The sequence below is a fragment of the Halichoerus grypus genome, chromosome 4 (genome assembly GCF_964656455.1).
Source record: "Halichoerus grypus chromosome 4, mHalGry1.hap1.1, whole genome shotgun sequence".
NCBI classification, from domain to species: Eukaryota; Metazoa; Chordata; class Mammalia; order Carnivora; family Phocidae; genus Halichoerus; species Halichoerus grypus.
This window is the reverse complement of record NC_135715.1, coordinates 162,324,036-162,338,455: the sequence shown is the minus strand read 5'-3', so window position 1 is coordinate 162,338,455 and position 14,420 is coordinate 162,324,036. Positions and strand designations below refer to the sequence as shown.

The 14,420-nt window shown below is 37.8% G+C and overlaps 1 protein-coding gene across 29 annotated transcripts in view; it reads right to left on the bottom strand.

Moving 5' to 3' along the window:
• Positions 1-14,420, bottom strand: part of ABI2 (abl interactor 2) — a 164,565-nt gene that overhangs the window by 44,169 nt on the left and 105,976 nt on the right. For 28 of the 29 annotated variants that reach the window (XM_036073866.2, XM_036073896.2, XM_036073881.2 and 25 more), the window contains 2 exons: positions 13,438-13,611; positions 312-4,906 (listed from right to left, as the gene is read on the bottom strand). In XM_036073866.2, coding sequence (XP_035929759.1) covers positions 4,731-4,906; positions 13,438-13,611 — 350 coding nt within the window. In that variant the 3' untranslated portion in view covers positions 312-4,730. Of the gene's footprint in view, positions 1-311; positions 4,907-13,437; positions 13,612-14,420 lie in introns of those variants that run through there. The other variant, XM_036073875.2, reaches the window with a different exon arrangement.

Below are 14,420 nucleotides of genomic sequence, written 5' to 3'. Positions count from 1 at the left end.
CAACCAGATCCAAAATGGGATGCTTTTTGTTTCAAAGCTTTGGTATCACAACAATTATGTGTTGGCCTGCCATGTCCAGGTATGTATAAATGTGTATTTATAACGTATTTACAAATCACTATCTTTTGTCAAACGAGGGCAAAAAAAAAACCCTCTCCTTTTTGTATTAAAAAAATTGTATTTAGGGGCAAGTGATCAGAAAACCCTCAGATTAGAGCAACAGGGAAGGATTCTCTCCAATACACTTCGATTTACCACCTTAGTAACCTCTTTGGTTACTTGCATAAAAACATTCACAAGACATTTGGACATACTTTGTAGAATTTTATTTAGGTCAAGTTCTTAGTACACAGCAACAATTTCAAATACAATTTCGAAATTAAAAAGTGAAGATTCCCCCACTCAGCTGGAGGTGGCTTAATGGCACACACGAGAAACATTACTGGCAACAGACTGCTCCCTCAAGTTTTCCTGCATGATTTCTACTCAACTCAGGATACCAACCCTCCCTGCAGGAGCTTAAAAATACAACTGGCCAGATCACAAGTTGTTTAACATTCTTTTTTGTAAACCATTTTAAGAAAAAAGATGCATGGACACAAAATATGAAAAACTGCTTTTCCATAGAATTCTGAAGTTGCAAAAGACATTTCCATCGTAATGTGAAAATAAGCTTTTCGTGTTTGTGTTTTACAAAAAAATCTCAAGATATTGAGCAAGGATCATTTATACACAGCTAGGCCCTATCGTTTCATTTGTCAGTTTTTTTTAAGGTTTATGAAATTCTCAAAAAGAAACAGGAATAAAGTAAACGTAAGGTTATGAGCACAATGCCTCCGTAAAAGTACTGTTTTATAAGGCTCTCTCAACTAAGGCTCTTTGCTGTGCTCCTGCCAGTGCTGAAATCAGGTAACTTATTTTTGCTACATAGTACTGAGTGGAGTAGTAGAAGGGTTAACATGAAGATAATTTTCACTAATTAAGTTGTGCTTTAGTACATTCCTTTAAACAGTTTGAATACTGATGGAATTTATCGAAACAGCATATCTTTTCAAGTATCTTCCTGAAGACATCAAGTAGCACTCGTAATTTTTAAAGAAACATACAGCATATTCAATTAAGACAGCTGTAGAAAAAGTACAGGCGTTGAGTCAGGAACTCTACTGTTGTTAACTAGCTGTTATCTGAAATAAAACATCTAACCTCATCAGTTAAAATGAACTAAAATTTTTTAAATCTCATGTAGCTCTAAAATTCTAGGATTCTAAGTAAATCATGGAAGGGAAATCACCTTAACACCAGTCAGGAGTTCCTGGCCAAAGAAGTTCAGAAGTGAACAGATGGGAAGTGATTCAGATCCCCATTCTTTTCGAAGACTTGGCAGTCACCTGCCAAATCCTTCATCAAACCCTTTTCCAAGGGAAAGGTGGCCTTCAGAACATATCATGCTCTCTCCACTGAGGAGAAAAGGTAATTTAAAAATAAAGGAACAGTTCTTAATGCAGAAAGGTACCTGCTAAAAGAAAATGAACACAAAAGGATAAAAGCAAAACTACCGTCATTTTGATGCCTCTCAAGCAGAAAAATCCTAAGTAATCATCTGTAATCAACATAAAACTGCTAGGGAGCACAGCTCCATCACAGACATCACTGTAAAGATGCATAAACCTTCTGTCTAGCTGGGTAAGAAACAGCAGCAGGATGGGGGGAAAGAAAGCGAGGGATAAGAAAGTCTCACCTAGTGACTTCTAGGAACACAGCAAAAGTAGCAGGCCCTTGCCACCCCTAAGATGGGAACAGCAGGTGCCCCTGAGGGAGAGAGAAAGCAGGTAGCCAAAAAATGGAGAATACTGAACAAGACATCTTCAAAGAATCATATTTACTCCAAATACAGCAGGGGCTGAATCTCTCAGGTCTAGATCTTGACACTATTTTGGTTTTTGATTTATTGCCTTATTAGCCATAAGGTCAACAAGAAAGTGATTTTCATTCATCTCCCCCGGGGCCTTTCAAATACTAGTACCAAAAGTGGGGGGTGGGAGGGGGAGAGAGACTTCAGTCACTTTTACTTTAAGGAAAAGCACTTCAGAAGGATAAAAAATCCCCTCTCCCATTAGATTCCCTCTATCCTGTTAAAATGGTTGCTTACAAGTCAGCAGATTTTAGACTTGGATCATCTTTGCCACAATATTATGTATCCTGTAAGATTTCTGCATTCATTTGGAATTCCTACTACCAACCATCCTGTAGTTCATAAAAAAAATAAATTGGGAGGGGGGGGACTTACGATAAATCAAGAAATACTACCTTCACAGACTATTAATAGCATGCAATCTGTGAAATATTACATACATTAAAAGTCTCCAATTACTGTAGGCCTGGCCCGTCATCATTACATAGCATCCTTCCAAGACAATATATAGAATTTAAAACTGTACAAAAATTTAAAATATGCAGAAAATCCAACAGGTATTTTTAAAACAATTGTATACATTAGTGTTAAATAATATAGAAAAAGTCAGCTGACCGATGGAGCCCCCTCTGCTGCAGGTCTTCAGTATGAAGGACTGCACCAGTGTCTTCTGCAGGCCACAATCCAGCAGGGGTCCAAAAGGCAAGGTGACCGCCACCAACTTTTTTTGCACAATTATCTTCTCTGCTTCTATAGGTGTGAGCTGTGAATACTATATTGGATTTCAAAATACCCTCTTGCCTTAAAAATCCACTAAGCTTTCTCAGCACAAAGCTATTGAAGTAAAAACTGGAACACATCTAAATTTCAAAACAGTTTTCCTAGTTATACACCAACACTAAGAAGAGTTTAACCTATCCAGGTAGATAGTCTTGGTCCATAATGAACCTGAAGGCTCAGAGGACACTCAGGGCCATTACTTTAAAGGAAAACAGAGCACAAAGAATGTCAAGAATACCTAACAAAAGCATGAATTGGAGGCAAGTTAATGAACGCTAATGTTGAAATCTAAACGCAAAATAGCTACCTTGCAATGTGTGGGGGAAAACCCCTGCAACTTTAAAACAAAAAGTCTTGGTAAGGGAACCCTGTATCTGGGTCTGTTAAATAGTGATGAAGTTTTGTGCTCCAAAAACAGATCTACAAGTGGAATATTAACTTCTGCTTACACCATCTGAATTCCCTCATACACTAGGTGCACTTGTTCATTTTTCAATCAGATCCCCCTACCTACATTATCCTGTTCAAGGCCTTCATTTGAAATAAACGCAGTGCTTGCCCCTCTCTCCCCTTTTTACCCAGCACCGGGAAATGACTTGGCAAAGTCCCTGGGACGGGGACAAACCCATGGCAGCTCTGGGCCCGTGAGCTGGGTCCTCACCACAAAATCCAGCTGCTGAGCAGCAAGCCCTCCTGGACCCTTTCATCAGTATTTTTTACACTGCTTAAAGAAGCGATGGTTAAAGCCAGCTGCCTTACGAGCTCCACTGAATGTGAAGCTGTAACTTGTACATACAGAAAAAAATACTGTTTCGCTCAAAATTATCTTGAGTTTTATCTATGTAAGTAGATGAGTATTTGGCCTCAAACCTCTCATCCCACTATTCTTAGTCCAAGATAGAAGGTTCAAATTCTTGCCAAGAGCAGCGACTTCAAAAGCCAATCAAAAAACCGGGAGAGTATTTACCTTTCCTAGAACTAAGTAAACTCAGCAGCAGTAACACTGGCCATTAACAACATTCGGGGAGCACAGGAGCAAGCCTCTGATTCCCAGTGACTGTCAAGAGACTTGAAAATAACTGCTATTTTCCAAGAAAGAATGTCTTCCTAAATAGTGAGAGAAGTAAAGAAATAGCTGGTCTGACCTCCAAGATTCTACTCCTGGAAACAGTGCCTAAGGCAAAGGTCTAGGATACCTAGAGCACAACATTTTCTCCAGGTCAGTCTCAACCTCAGGAACCTCACATCTAGCTTCACTCCCCTGCTTCAGTCTGGGAGCCAGGCGACCGCGCGTCACACGTCTGGGCCCACAAGCCCTCGGTGGCAGCGCAGTCTCCTGCAGCGGCCGCAGCACATTGAAATCAAACCAGCAACTGTTAACCACCCTCGCAATGTCTGGGGACTCACTTCATCATCCTCAATCTACAAAGTGAAAAACATGAAGGGATGCAAGTCAGCAGCACTCACTCGGTGCACTCAAGTGCTGAGAGAATGCAGAATTTACAGTGTTAAGAGGAAAGAAGCCATCGAAACAGTTATAAAAATGGTTACGTATGCTATTTAAATACTAGTTCTCTCCTCCTCATCCAAGTGGAAGAAAGTGTGGGGCTAAGGTACAGCACTAGGGCCACGAGGCTGACCCTCTAGCACAGGCACTGAAGAGCGTCCAATGCCACAGATTCTGCAGGAGGAGAAATCCCAAGGGTGTACAGTATTCCTGAGAAAGATCCCAGATTTTCTGAATCAGTCTTAACCTGATTTGTCTTACAGAGTTATATGCTGTTATACCTCTGACATATTTAGAAATGGTCACTTTATTTTAATCCAAACAGCTCAGCATAGTACAAATAATGGCAGAAAGATCCATTTGTTCAGATTCAGCTTGCTTTTTTAATACTGGGGAGTAAACCAAAAAAACATAAGTAGTTTGTGTCATTTGTATCCTTCCTTCATTTCACTGGAGGGAAATCCCCAGGGCCTTTTGATAATCTGGGAAGACCTGACTATTCCTGTGAGGGAAACACAGCCCTGCTGAGCTTTACTCAGAATAATGCATGATAGACTCAACATAATTCCCAGGAAAGAGCCCAGTCACTCCATTCATAACTCCCTCATACCAACCATCATCATTCTTCTTGATGACATAAATAATGGCTCCTTCCTGAAAGGACAGCTCATCTTCCTTGTCTTTTGTATAATCATAAATTGCCACAACTAGAGGGGGAAAAAAAATAGGATATGAAAAGAATAACATCCCCAGAAAGACAGAAACAAATAAATGAATATCCATCCTTTCCCAACTGCTGCAGTACTTCAGTGACTTTCTAAACACAAACTAAAAAAATTTTTTTCTAATACCCAGTTATATACAATAAAATCCCATCTTGGAGAGGTCAGGTTCAAAACAGTATAAAAGGGAAGAAAAAAAAAATCATATTTAGTCAAACTTACCCTTCAGGAGCCTAGGGGAAAATACCTTACTGAACCAGAATCGGGAAAGATGGCTGCTTCTTCAGCTGAGCTTGTTTAAGCACCATATTGTGTAAAAACACGTATCTTTAAACATGCGAATTATACTAGTGCATTAAGATGCACCATAAAAGGCAAGTGAGAAAATGAGAATAAGGGAATAGCGGATTTACATCTCCAACTTTCTAGAACCTATACCTATTCATGAAGTAGAATAAGCAGTTGAATTCCCACGAGTTCTATGTGTCAAAAGTGGGAGTCTACTATATATAATCTTTTAAAACACAGGCTGCATTATGCCAGTTTAACATATCCACAATGATGGGCCAAGAGTTTTAAGAAAACAAAGATACCTGTCAGCCCTCCTGTAATTTTCACTGCTTAAATAATTTGGTAACAAAGCTGAGACAATCTCTGGTTGCTAATCATTAGACCTCAACAGTTTAGTTAACTTGGGATACCTTGTAACTTGCTCAACTCCACATGAAGATTTATTTTTATAAAAGGATCCTCTGTACCTTTATTATACCACTCAGAACTTCACTCAAGAAAATCTCCATCTAGCCATCATTCTGATAAGTATATACTGACTTTGTTAGTTTCTCATGCAAACTTAATCCTCACGTAAATAAGAAAACAAAACAACAGGGACTTATGATTTAGTGTGACTTGCCCTAGTTAATTTTTGTTTCTGGCCTGCTTTAGTAAAAATTAAATGGCTTTCTTAATCTCTGAATATTTGCCATTACAGTAATCTATTAAGGATACCAGAAAATACTTTAGAGGAGCCTCGGAAGAGTTTATAGCGTGTACTTCTCAAAACAGAACCAAACACCTAAATACAAATACAATTAGATGACACAGAAGTTTAACTAAATGGAAGAGAATACAAGATATGTAGAGTACTTCGTACTTCTAGTCACCCTAATACCGTTTAGCTTTTCTTTGAGTTGATAACATGCTTAATGCTTCTGGAAATGCAAACCCACTGCAAGTAATTAAGAGGAGAAGTCCTGCTAATTCTACCTCCTAAATCTCTCAAATCCAAACACTTTTCTCCATCATCAGCAGTCACTGCCCTAGTCGGGGCAGCAGGCTTTAAGAATACACCTATCACCCAGTACCTAAAGATTTTCTAAGCAATATGAGTGACATAATTTTATAGAGATACTTTCTAGATTCTCAACTTTAAAAATACTACTTCCTTACACCAGAAGCTAATATAACATTGTATGTTAACTATACTGGAATTAAAAAAAATATATATATATATATTATATATATATTATCATATATATATATATGGCTTCCTAAAACTGGTCTGCTGGAGATACCTTCAATCAGTCATAAAAATTCTCATTTCCTGTTTATCCTTAATAGTGGATTATCTTAAAGTCCAGAACAGTTCTGGGTGCCAAAGGGACAATTCAAAATACTGGTGTGGTATTAAGAAAGAATTACTCCACTGATCAACCCAACCTGTTTGCAAAGTTCCTTTGCTTTTAACAAAATTTAAGAAATACTATACTGGAGTTACCAGCTGACACATGATCAAAGATAATTTTTCAAGGCAGAACATTATTCGATTTTTGGCAGATAACTCTAAAGGAGTTAAAAAAAAATTGAGTGACAGTGCCACATGAAAAATACTTCCATTTGCATCTGCTTATTTATGTGAACAAGGTTTTCAGCACCATGGCCTCACTTGAGGCCTTCATCTCTTGCTTAGGAAGGTATCCAGCCTGGTCTTCCCGATTCTATTTTCTTACTGCCTAATGTACTCTCCACTATTACCAGGTTATCTTAAAAAAAAAAAAAAAAGTTAAAATATAAGTTCATGGGAACTTATAAACCTGCTTAAAAATATTCCACAATTTCCCTCTACCATTAGATTTTTTTAAAAAGAAAAAAAATGCAAACACCTCAGGCTGGTATTCAAGGCTTCCCACTACTAATTACAACTCGCTTCCCCTCATACCCCACCCTCTCCCTACAACCCACCATGTTACATGTGACACTACTCACCACATCCCAAACCGCCATGCCCTTTCACTCAGAGGATTCTGAGTGAATCCTTCTGGACGGCCCTTCTTATCTTTCTTCTTTGCCTGAGAAACTCCTACTCATCATTCAAGACACACCATAAATGCCATGTCGTCTGACCAGCTTTCTGGAATCCCCAGATAGAATTAATGGCCCTATTCACTTTTTGACAATCATTAATGGAGCATCTATGCTGATTTTTAGAGATAAAAGGTGAACAAGACAAGGGACTGTCATAGTCTTGGGAAGACAGAAATGTTATCTGATAAGTTACCATACATGGTTTATACTTCTACCAAGAAGTCACATCATTGAGCTGGAAGAACACAAGAACAGATGGCTTGATAGAAGGAAGGGACATAAAATGGGCACTGACAAATAAGTTGAAGTTTGCCAGGAAGAATTTAACGCTAATAAAAAGTACAGCTAAGACTCAATCCCAGGTCTGAGATCAAGCTGAGGACAGTGGTTAAGAATGTGGGCTCTAAGGGAAAAAAAAAAAAGAATGTGGGCTCTAGGGTTATATCACCTAGTTCAAATCCCAGCTCTAGCACTTGTAAGTTTACAGAACATACTTAACTTTCCTAAGCTTCTTTTTACTCAACTGTATAATGGGAATTACAATAGTGCTAATACCTCAAAACAACAGAACATTGTTATATTAAATGAAGCAGTGCACGTACAAGATACAGCCCAGGGGCCTTGTTTATGATAAGTAAACATTATCTATATAAATGTTAGCTTCTTTTATTATCATTAATAACTATTATGATATACTATCTTTTTTGTAACACTAACATTTTCTTTATATAAATTATTTTTGAACCTCAATTTCCTAGTTTGCAAAATGGGGAGACTAATTGCCTTACATACGTAGTAACTTTAGCATTATGCCAAGCACATAATAAATACATAAAAACATCTGTTCTTTATCCAGGTTAAATCAAGATCCTCACGTATACACATTATCTCCATCTGGCTAGTATAGCAGTGATCAAAGGTTAAGATAAACCACCTCCTACGGCAGTGGTTCCTCAACCTTGGAATTATCGGAAGAACTTTAAAAAATTCTGATGCCTGCGATGCATGCCCATGGATTCTGGTTTCTTAGGTCTCGAGGTGCAGACATATTAAATACTGCCTCGGTGACTCTAAGATGCAGGCAGGCCCTACAGTCTAAGCTAACAAAATGAGTCATTAGGCAGCAGCCTTAACATTTGATGCACATTCAAACAAGAAAGCAACCATAAGCAAAGCATGGTTGGTTCTTTTTGTTTTGCCGGAAAGAGTAAGAAAGAGCTTACTTGATTTTCATGTTTTAAAAGATCTGAACTTAACAGATAAATCAAACTTTGAAAAACATCTTAGAGAACAATTCAGGCATATTCTTTTAAACTCTAAAGAGTTACTTGGGGGGCGCCTGGGTGGCTCAGTCGTTAAGCGTCTGCCTTCAGCTCAGGTCATGATCCCAGGGTCCTGGGATCGAGCCCCGCATCGGGCTCCCTGCTCAGCGGGGAGCCTGCTTCTCCCTCTCCCACTCCCCCTGCTTGTGTTCCCTCTCTCGCTGTCTCTCTCTAATAAATAAATAAATAAATAAATAAATAAATAAATAAATAAATAAAAGAGTTACTTGGACTGAAAGCAACTCACTTTCCTCTCTTACAAATTTCTCCAGATTTTTAACATACTCACTGAAGAGTACATTTTTAGAAAGCAAACCTTTCTTTCATTGTGCTCTTCTTTTAAGGAATAACTGAGCTCGTTTTTCAGAGCTGAAAACTGTCATCACTTTATCTAGGACAGCGTTAAAATCAGGTAGGGAGTTTGTAAAACATGTCAATGCCCAAAGCCATACCCTCCTACTGTAGGACTTTGGGCTTTTTTTTCTTAAAAACAGCTTTATTAAGGTGTAATTTAGACACAAAATACAACCACTTACGTGTAGAGTTCAATGAGTTTTGTCAAATGTATGCACTGTATACATGACAAATACATCACCACCACCACAGTCATCATACAGAACATGCCCACCACTCCGAAGTTTCCTTTTGCCCCTATGTAAATTTCCTCACCCACCAGTATTGGTCCCTGGAAACCACTGATCTTCTAGATTTCATTTAAATGGAATCACGAAGTATGAGTCTTTAGTGTCTAGATTCTTTCATTAGAATAATGCTTGAAATCCATCCATACTGTTGCTTGTATCAATAAATTTGTTCCTTTTCTTTGCTGAACAGTATTCCATTGAATGGATGGATATCCCACAACTAGTTTATCCATTCACTAGTTGAAAGACACTTGAGTTGTTTCCAGGTTTTAGCTATTATGAATAAAGCAGCTATGAAGGTTTGAGTTCAAGTCTTCGCATGAACATAGATCTTCATTCCTCTTAAGTAAATATGTAGGAAGGGATTGCCAGATCAGGTTGGCAAGTATGTCTAATTTCATAAGAAAACAGACAGCTATTTGTCAAAGTAGCTGAAACATGCTGCACTCTCACCGGCAAAGCCTAAGAGCTCCAGTTTCACTACCACACTTCCTCCAACACTTGGTATTGTCAGGGTTTCTAACCATAGTCATTCTAGAGGGTGTGTAGTGGGATTTAGTTTGGTTCACAGTGGCTTTAATCTGCATTTCCATAATGACTAATAATGTTAAGCATCTTCTCATGTGCTTATCTGCAATTCATGCATCTAATTGGTGAAGTGTGGTCAATTTTTTTTTTCTACAAGCTGTTTGCCTCCTTACTGAGTTATTTTGCAAAAATCCTTCCCAGTCTAGGCTTGCCTTGTTATTTTCTTTACAGCATCTTTGAAGAAGGAAAGTTTAATGAAATTCAATCTATCAATTTTTTATGTGCTCTCTATAATTTTTTTTCCTAATCCCAAAACATAAAGATTTTCTCCTATATTTTTCTTGAGAAGTTGTATAGTTTAGGTTGTACATTAGGTCTAAAATACATTTCAAGGGGCACCTGAGTGGCTCAGTCGTTAAGCATCTGCCTTCAGCTCAGGTCATGATCTCAGGGTCCTGTGATCGAGCCCCGCATCGGGCTCCCTGCTCAGCAGGAAGCCTGCTTCTCCCTCTCCCACTCCCCCTGCTTGTGTTCCCTCTCTTGTGTCTCTCTCTGTCAAATAAATAAATAAAATCTTTAAAAAAAACAAAATACCTTTCAAGTTAATTTTTGTGTATGGTAAAATAAGGGTAAGAAAGTACATGAACATTAATTTTTTACCTTTACTTCACCACACAAATTTTTCTGGACTCACTCCTAACGGTTTTAGGTAGAATAAATCTGATGACTGTTGCTCTACCTTGGCCAGAAATGGAAGACCACAATTTGTTAATATAAGCTCCCCAAATGATGGCTATCCAATTGTTATAGCACATTCGTTGAAAACACTACCCTTCCCCCACTGAATTACCTTGACACCTTTGTTAAACAATGTATGTGGATCTTTTTCTAGATTCTGTATTCTATTGATTTATATTTCTGTACTTATATCAACACCACACTGTCCCGAATACTGTAGCCTTAGTTTAAATCCTCCAACATTAGTCTTTTTTAAAAAAAAACTGTTTTGATTCTTTGAGATCTTTTGCATTTCCATATAACTATTAGAATCCCCTTGTCAATTTCTGTAAGAATGGCTCCTGGAATTTTTACTGAAATTGCATTCAATTTACAGATCAATTTGGGGAAAAACCAATTATTGAACAATAATGATCAAAGAGCATAATATATCTCCTGATTTATTTAAGGCCTTTATTAATTTCTCTTAATGTTTTACAGTTTTCATTATATAGGTCTTACATATATTTTATTAAATTTATCCTGAAGTATTTCATATTTTTGATGTTACTACAAAAGGTATAGTCTTGTAAATTTCAATCGCCAAATGTTTGTTGCTCGTATATAAAAATCCACTTCATTTGGGGTGCCTGGGTGGCTCAGTTGGTTAAGCGTCTGCCTTCGGCTCAGGTCATGATCCCAGGATTCTGGGATCAAGCCCCGCATCGGGCTCCCTGCTCAGTGGAGAGCCTGCTTCTCCCTCTCCCTCTTCCCCCTCATGCTCTATCTCTGTCGCTATCTCTCTCTCAAATACAATCTTTAAAAAAATAAAAAAAATAAATAAAATCCAATTAATTTTGCACATTGACTTTGTAGCCTACAATCTTGCTAAGCTCGCTTTTTAGTTCTACCAGCTTCTTTGTGGATTCCTTGTAGGATTTTCTACATATAAGATCGTTATCTTCTGGGGCACCTAGGCAGCTCAGTCAGTAAAGTGTCTGCCTTTGGCTCAGGTCATGATCTCAGGGTCCTGGGATCAAGCCTGGCATCAGGCTCCCTGCTCAGCAGGAGAGTTTGCTCCCCCCTCTCCCTCTGCTACTCCCCCTGCTTGTGCTCTCTCGCTCTCTCAAATAAATAAAAAAAAATCTTAAAAAAAAAAAAATCGTATCTTCTGCAAATGAAGACTATTTGATATTGTCCCACATATCTGTTGCTCTGTTTTCTGGTTTTTCTCCATTCTCATTTTGGATAGTTTGTATTGTCATATCGTCCAAGTTGCTGATCTTTTCTTCTGAAGTGTCACTTTACATACTGTTATTTTTCATCTCTAGAAATTCTATGTGGGTTTCTTTCTTTTTTTTTTTTTTTTAAAGATACTCTGCTTCTCTCTTGTGTTTATGTTTTCTTTTACTTTCTTGGACACATGGGCATTTCTAATATATAACAGCCTTGTCTGGTAATTCCATCATCTCAGTCACTTCTAGCTTTGTTTCTATTGACTGACTTCTTTTAGTTATGAGTTATATTTTCCTGCTTTTTTACATGCCTTGAAATTTTTGGATGCTGGACACTGTGGATCTTACTTTTTGGTGCCCTGGATTTTTTTTACTTTTTTGAACAATGTTGGATTTTGTTCTGGAGATCAATTAAGTTACTTGAAATCAGTTGGATGCTTTCAAGGTTTGCATTTAAGCATTTGTTAGAACAGTCCAGAGCAACCTTTAGTGTAGGGCTAATTTGGCCCCATCACTAAGGGGACACAGTTTTGAGGCCTCTTCTCTATGTCTTGTGTATTGCAAGGTCTTTCTATTCTGGCTGGTTCGGGAGCATGAACTATTCCCAGACTTGTTATTTCCAATAATTTTTTTGCATACTTCTTTCTAGTTGTTCTTTCTCCAGTCTCAGGTAGTTTCTTCACACACATGCACAGATGAGTATTCAATAAAAGACTTACAGGGACCCTTCTGCAGATCTCCAGAGCTCTGTCCTCTTTGTGTAACTACTTCTTCTCTGTGGCCTCCCAAGATACTGATCTCTACCTTGTCTACGCAGTGAGATCTCCAGGCTCTGTTTGGATTCCACCTCCTTGTACTGTGGCCCAGAAATTTCCCCTAGTTAGCAAGCTAGGACAATCAAAGGTTTACCTCGTTTGACTTCCTTCTCCATCATGGGGTCACAGTCTACCACTGCCTGTTGTACAATGTCTGAAAATCATTATTTTTTATATTTTTTTCTGAATTCATTCCTGCTTTAGGAGGAAGGGTAAATCTGATCTGCTTTACCTTGGCCAAAAGTGGAAGTCCACTATTTGTTAGGGTAAACTCCCCAGTTGATTCTAATGTGGTCAATTTTTAAAACCAGTGAGTAACTTTGATTTCCTTAATAGAAAATTTCAAGATAGGATACATTTTTTTCTGAGCTAGTCTTGGTGAGATTTGGAAGCCTGTGTCCCAAAAGTATGTCAGAAAAGTTTCATTCAGAAAAATTTTTCACTTAAAAAAATGCCCAATACTACTCTGCAAAGAAACTGAGAAACCATTATTGTTTGGAAGAAAGTTTCATACGCAGATGCTTAGCCTAAAATATCTACTAGAAGATACCACAAAAATAACTAATAATTTGGAAAAACCATCCTCTTTCTGAGGCATTCCAGAAAAACCCTATTTTTAAAATTTTTGTCTTATAGAAACCACTCATAAAAAAGCATGTTCAGTAGGAACAATAAATAACCATCAGTATAAAATCAGATAGTCACAGAATTTTATTAGTGTGACTTTTAAAAATCACGAACCTTGTAAACTAAATTAATAAGATGTTGCATAGGTTATGCAAGCAAAACTTTACCTATCAGTAAAAAAATAAGGTTCTCTTCAGTACCAGTAAATTCCATTTCTATGTAGAGGTGTCTTCCCATCCCTCTAGATATCCCTCTGAAACTTACCCTTTTCCAAGTAAGATCTTGGAGCCCACGGTGGGTCCTCTTCAGCATAAGGATCACTATATTCAACCACAGCTGCTTCCTCCTCTTCATAATCTTCTGGGGGAGGAGGAGGAGGGGGGGACTCATCAAAGACTGGTTCTTCCACAGGTGGTGGTGGAGGTGGTGTATCTGAAACTGAGAATGTACCAAGCTGATAACAAAACTACATGTTATGCAAAGTTCAGTATTTCCTATCCAAGCTTCTATATACACGGAATATAAATCTAGACTTGAAAATGATGATCTTTCAAAAAATGAGTGGGCAAGAGAAGGCTCCCCACCAACTATAATGTTTCAAATCTCCAAGCATGACTTTCTCCTCCCTTTGGGTGAGGACTGATGGGTGTTGAATAAAGCTTAGCCAAAACAGTAATTATTAAATGAGCCTCTTGGAACCTGTTTATGCTAATACAGAATCCTCTTTTTCAAAGAAAGAGATAAGTACAATATAGTTTGGTTTTATGTTATATCCAAGGAGCAGTGGTTATCAGAAATATTAATAATTTGGATATGTACAAGCATATTTAATTTATAATAAATTAGAATGCGCTTGTGTATAGTCAAATATTAGTAATCTACATTCCTTTCAATGAATTTTTTTTTAAATAGCATTTTACCAAATTAGTGGAATGGAAATCACAAGACTTTGGGTAACTTAATCTATGAAGATGTTTGTGTTTGCTGTTTTTTATAGAGAGAGAGAATTTCAACTAATTCAGACTGATTTATGATCCAGAATCTCCTCAAGCTAAATATCCAAGAGTGACTTAAAAGTCTCTCCTTGTAGAGATCTGCTTCCACAGCTCAAGTATCAGCATATAGTAACATCTAAAAGATTATCTCCAAACTCAGGCAACTCAAAGCTTTCAAAATGCTTGGTACATAACTGAGCACAGCTCAACAAAATAAACGGAGTAAAGCTGCATTTATCAGCTGCCCAATTT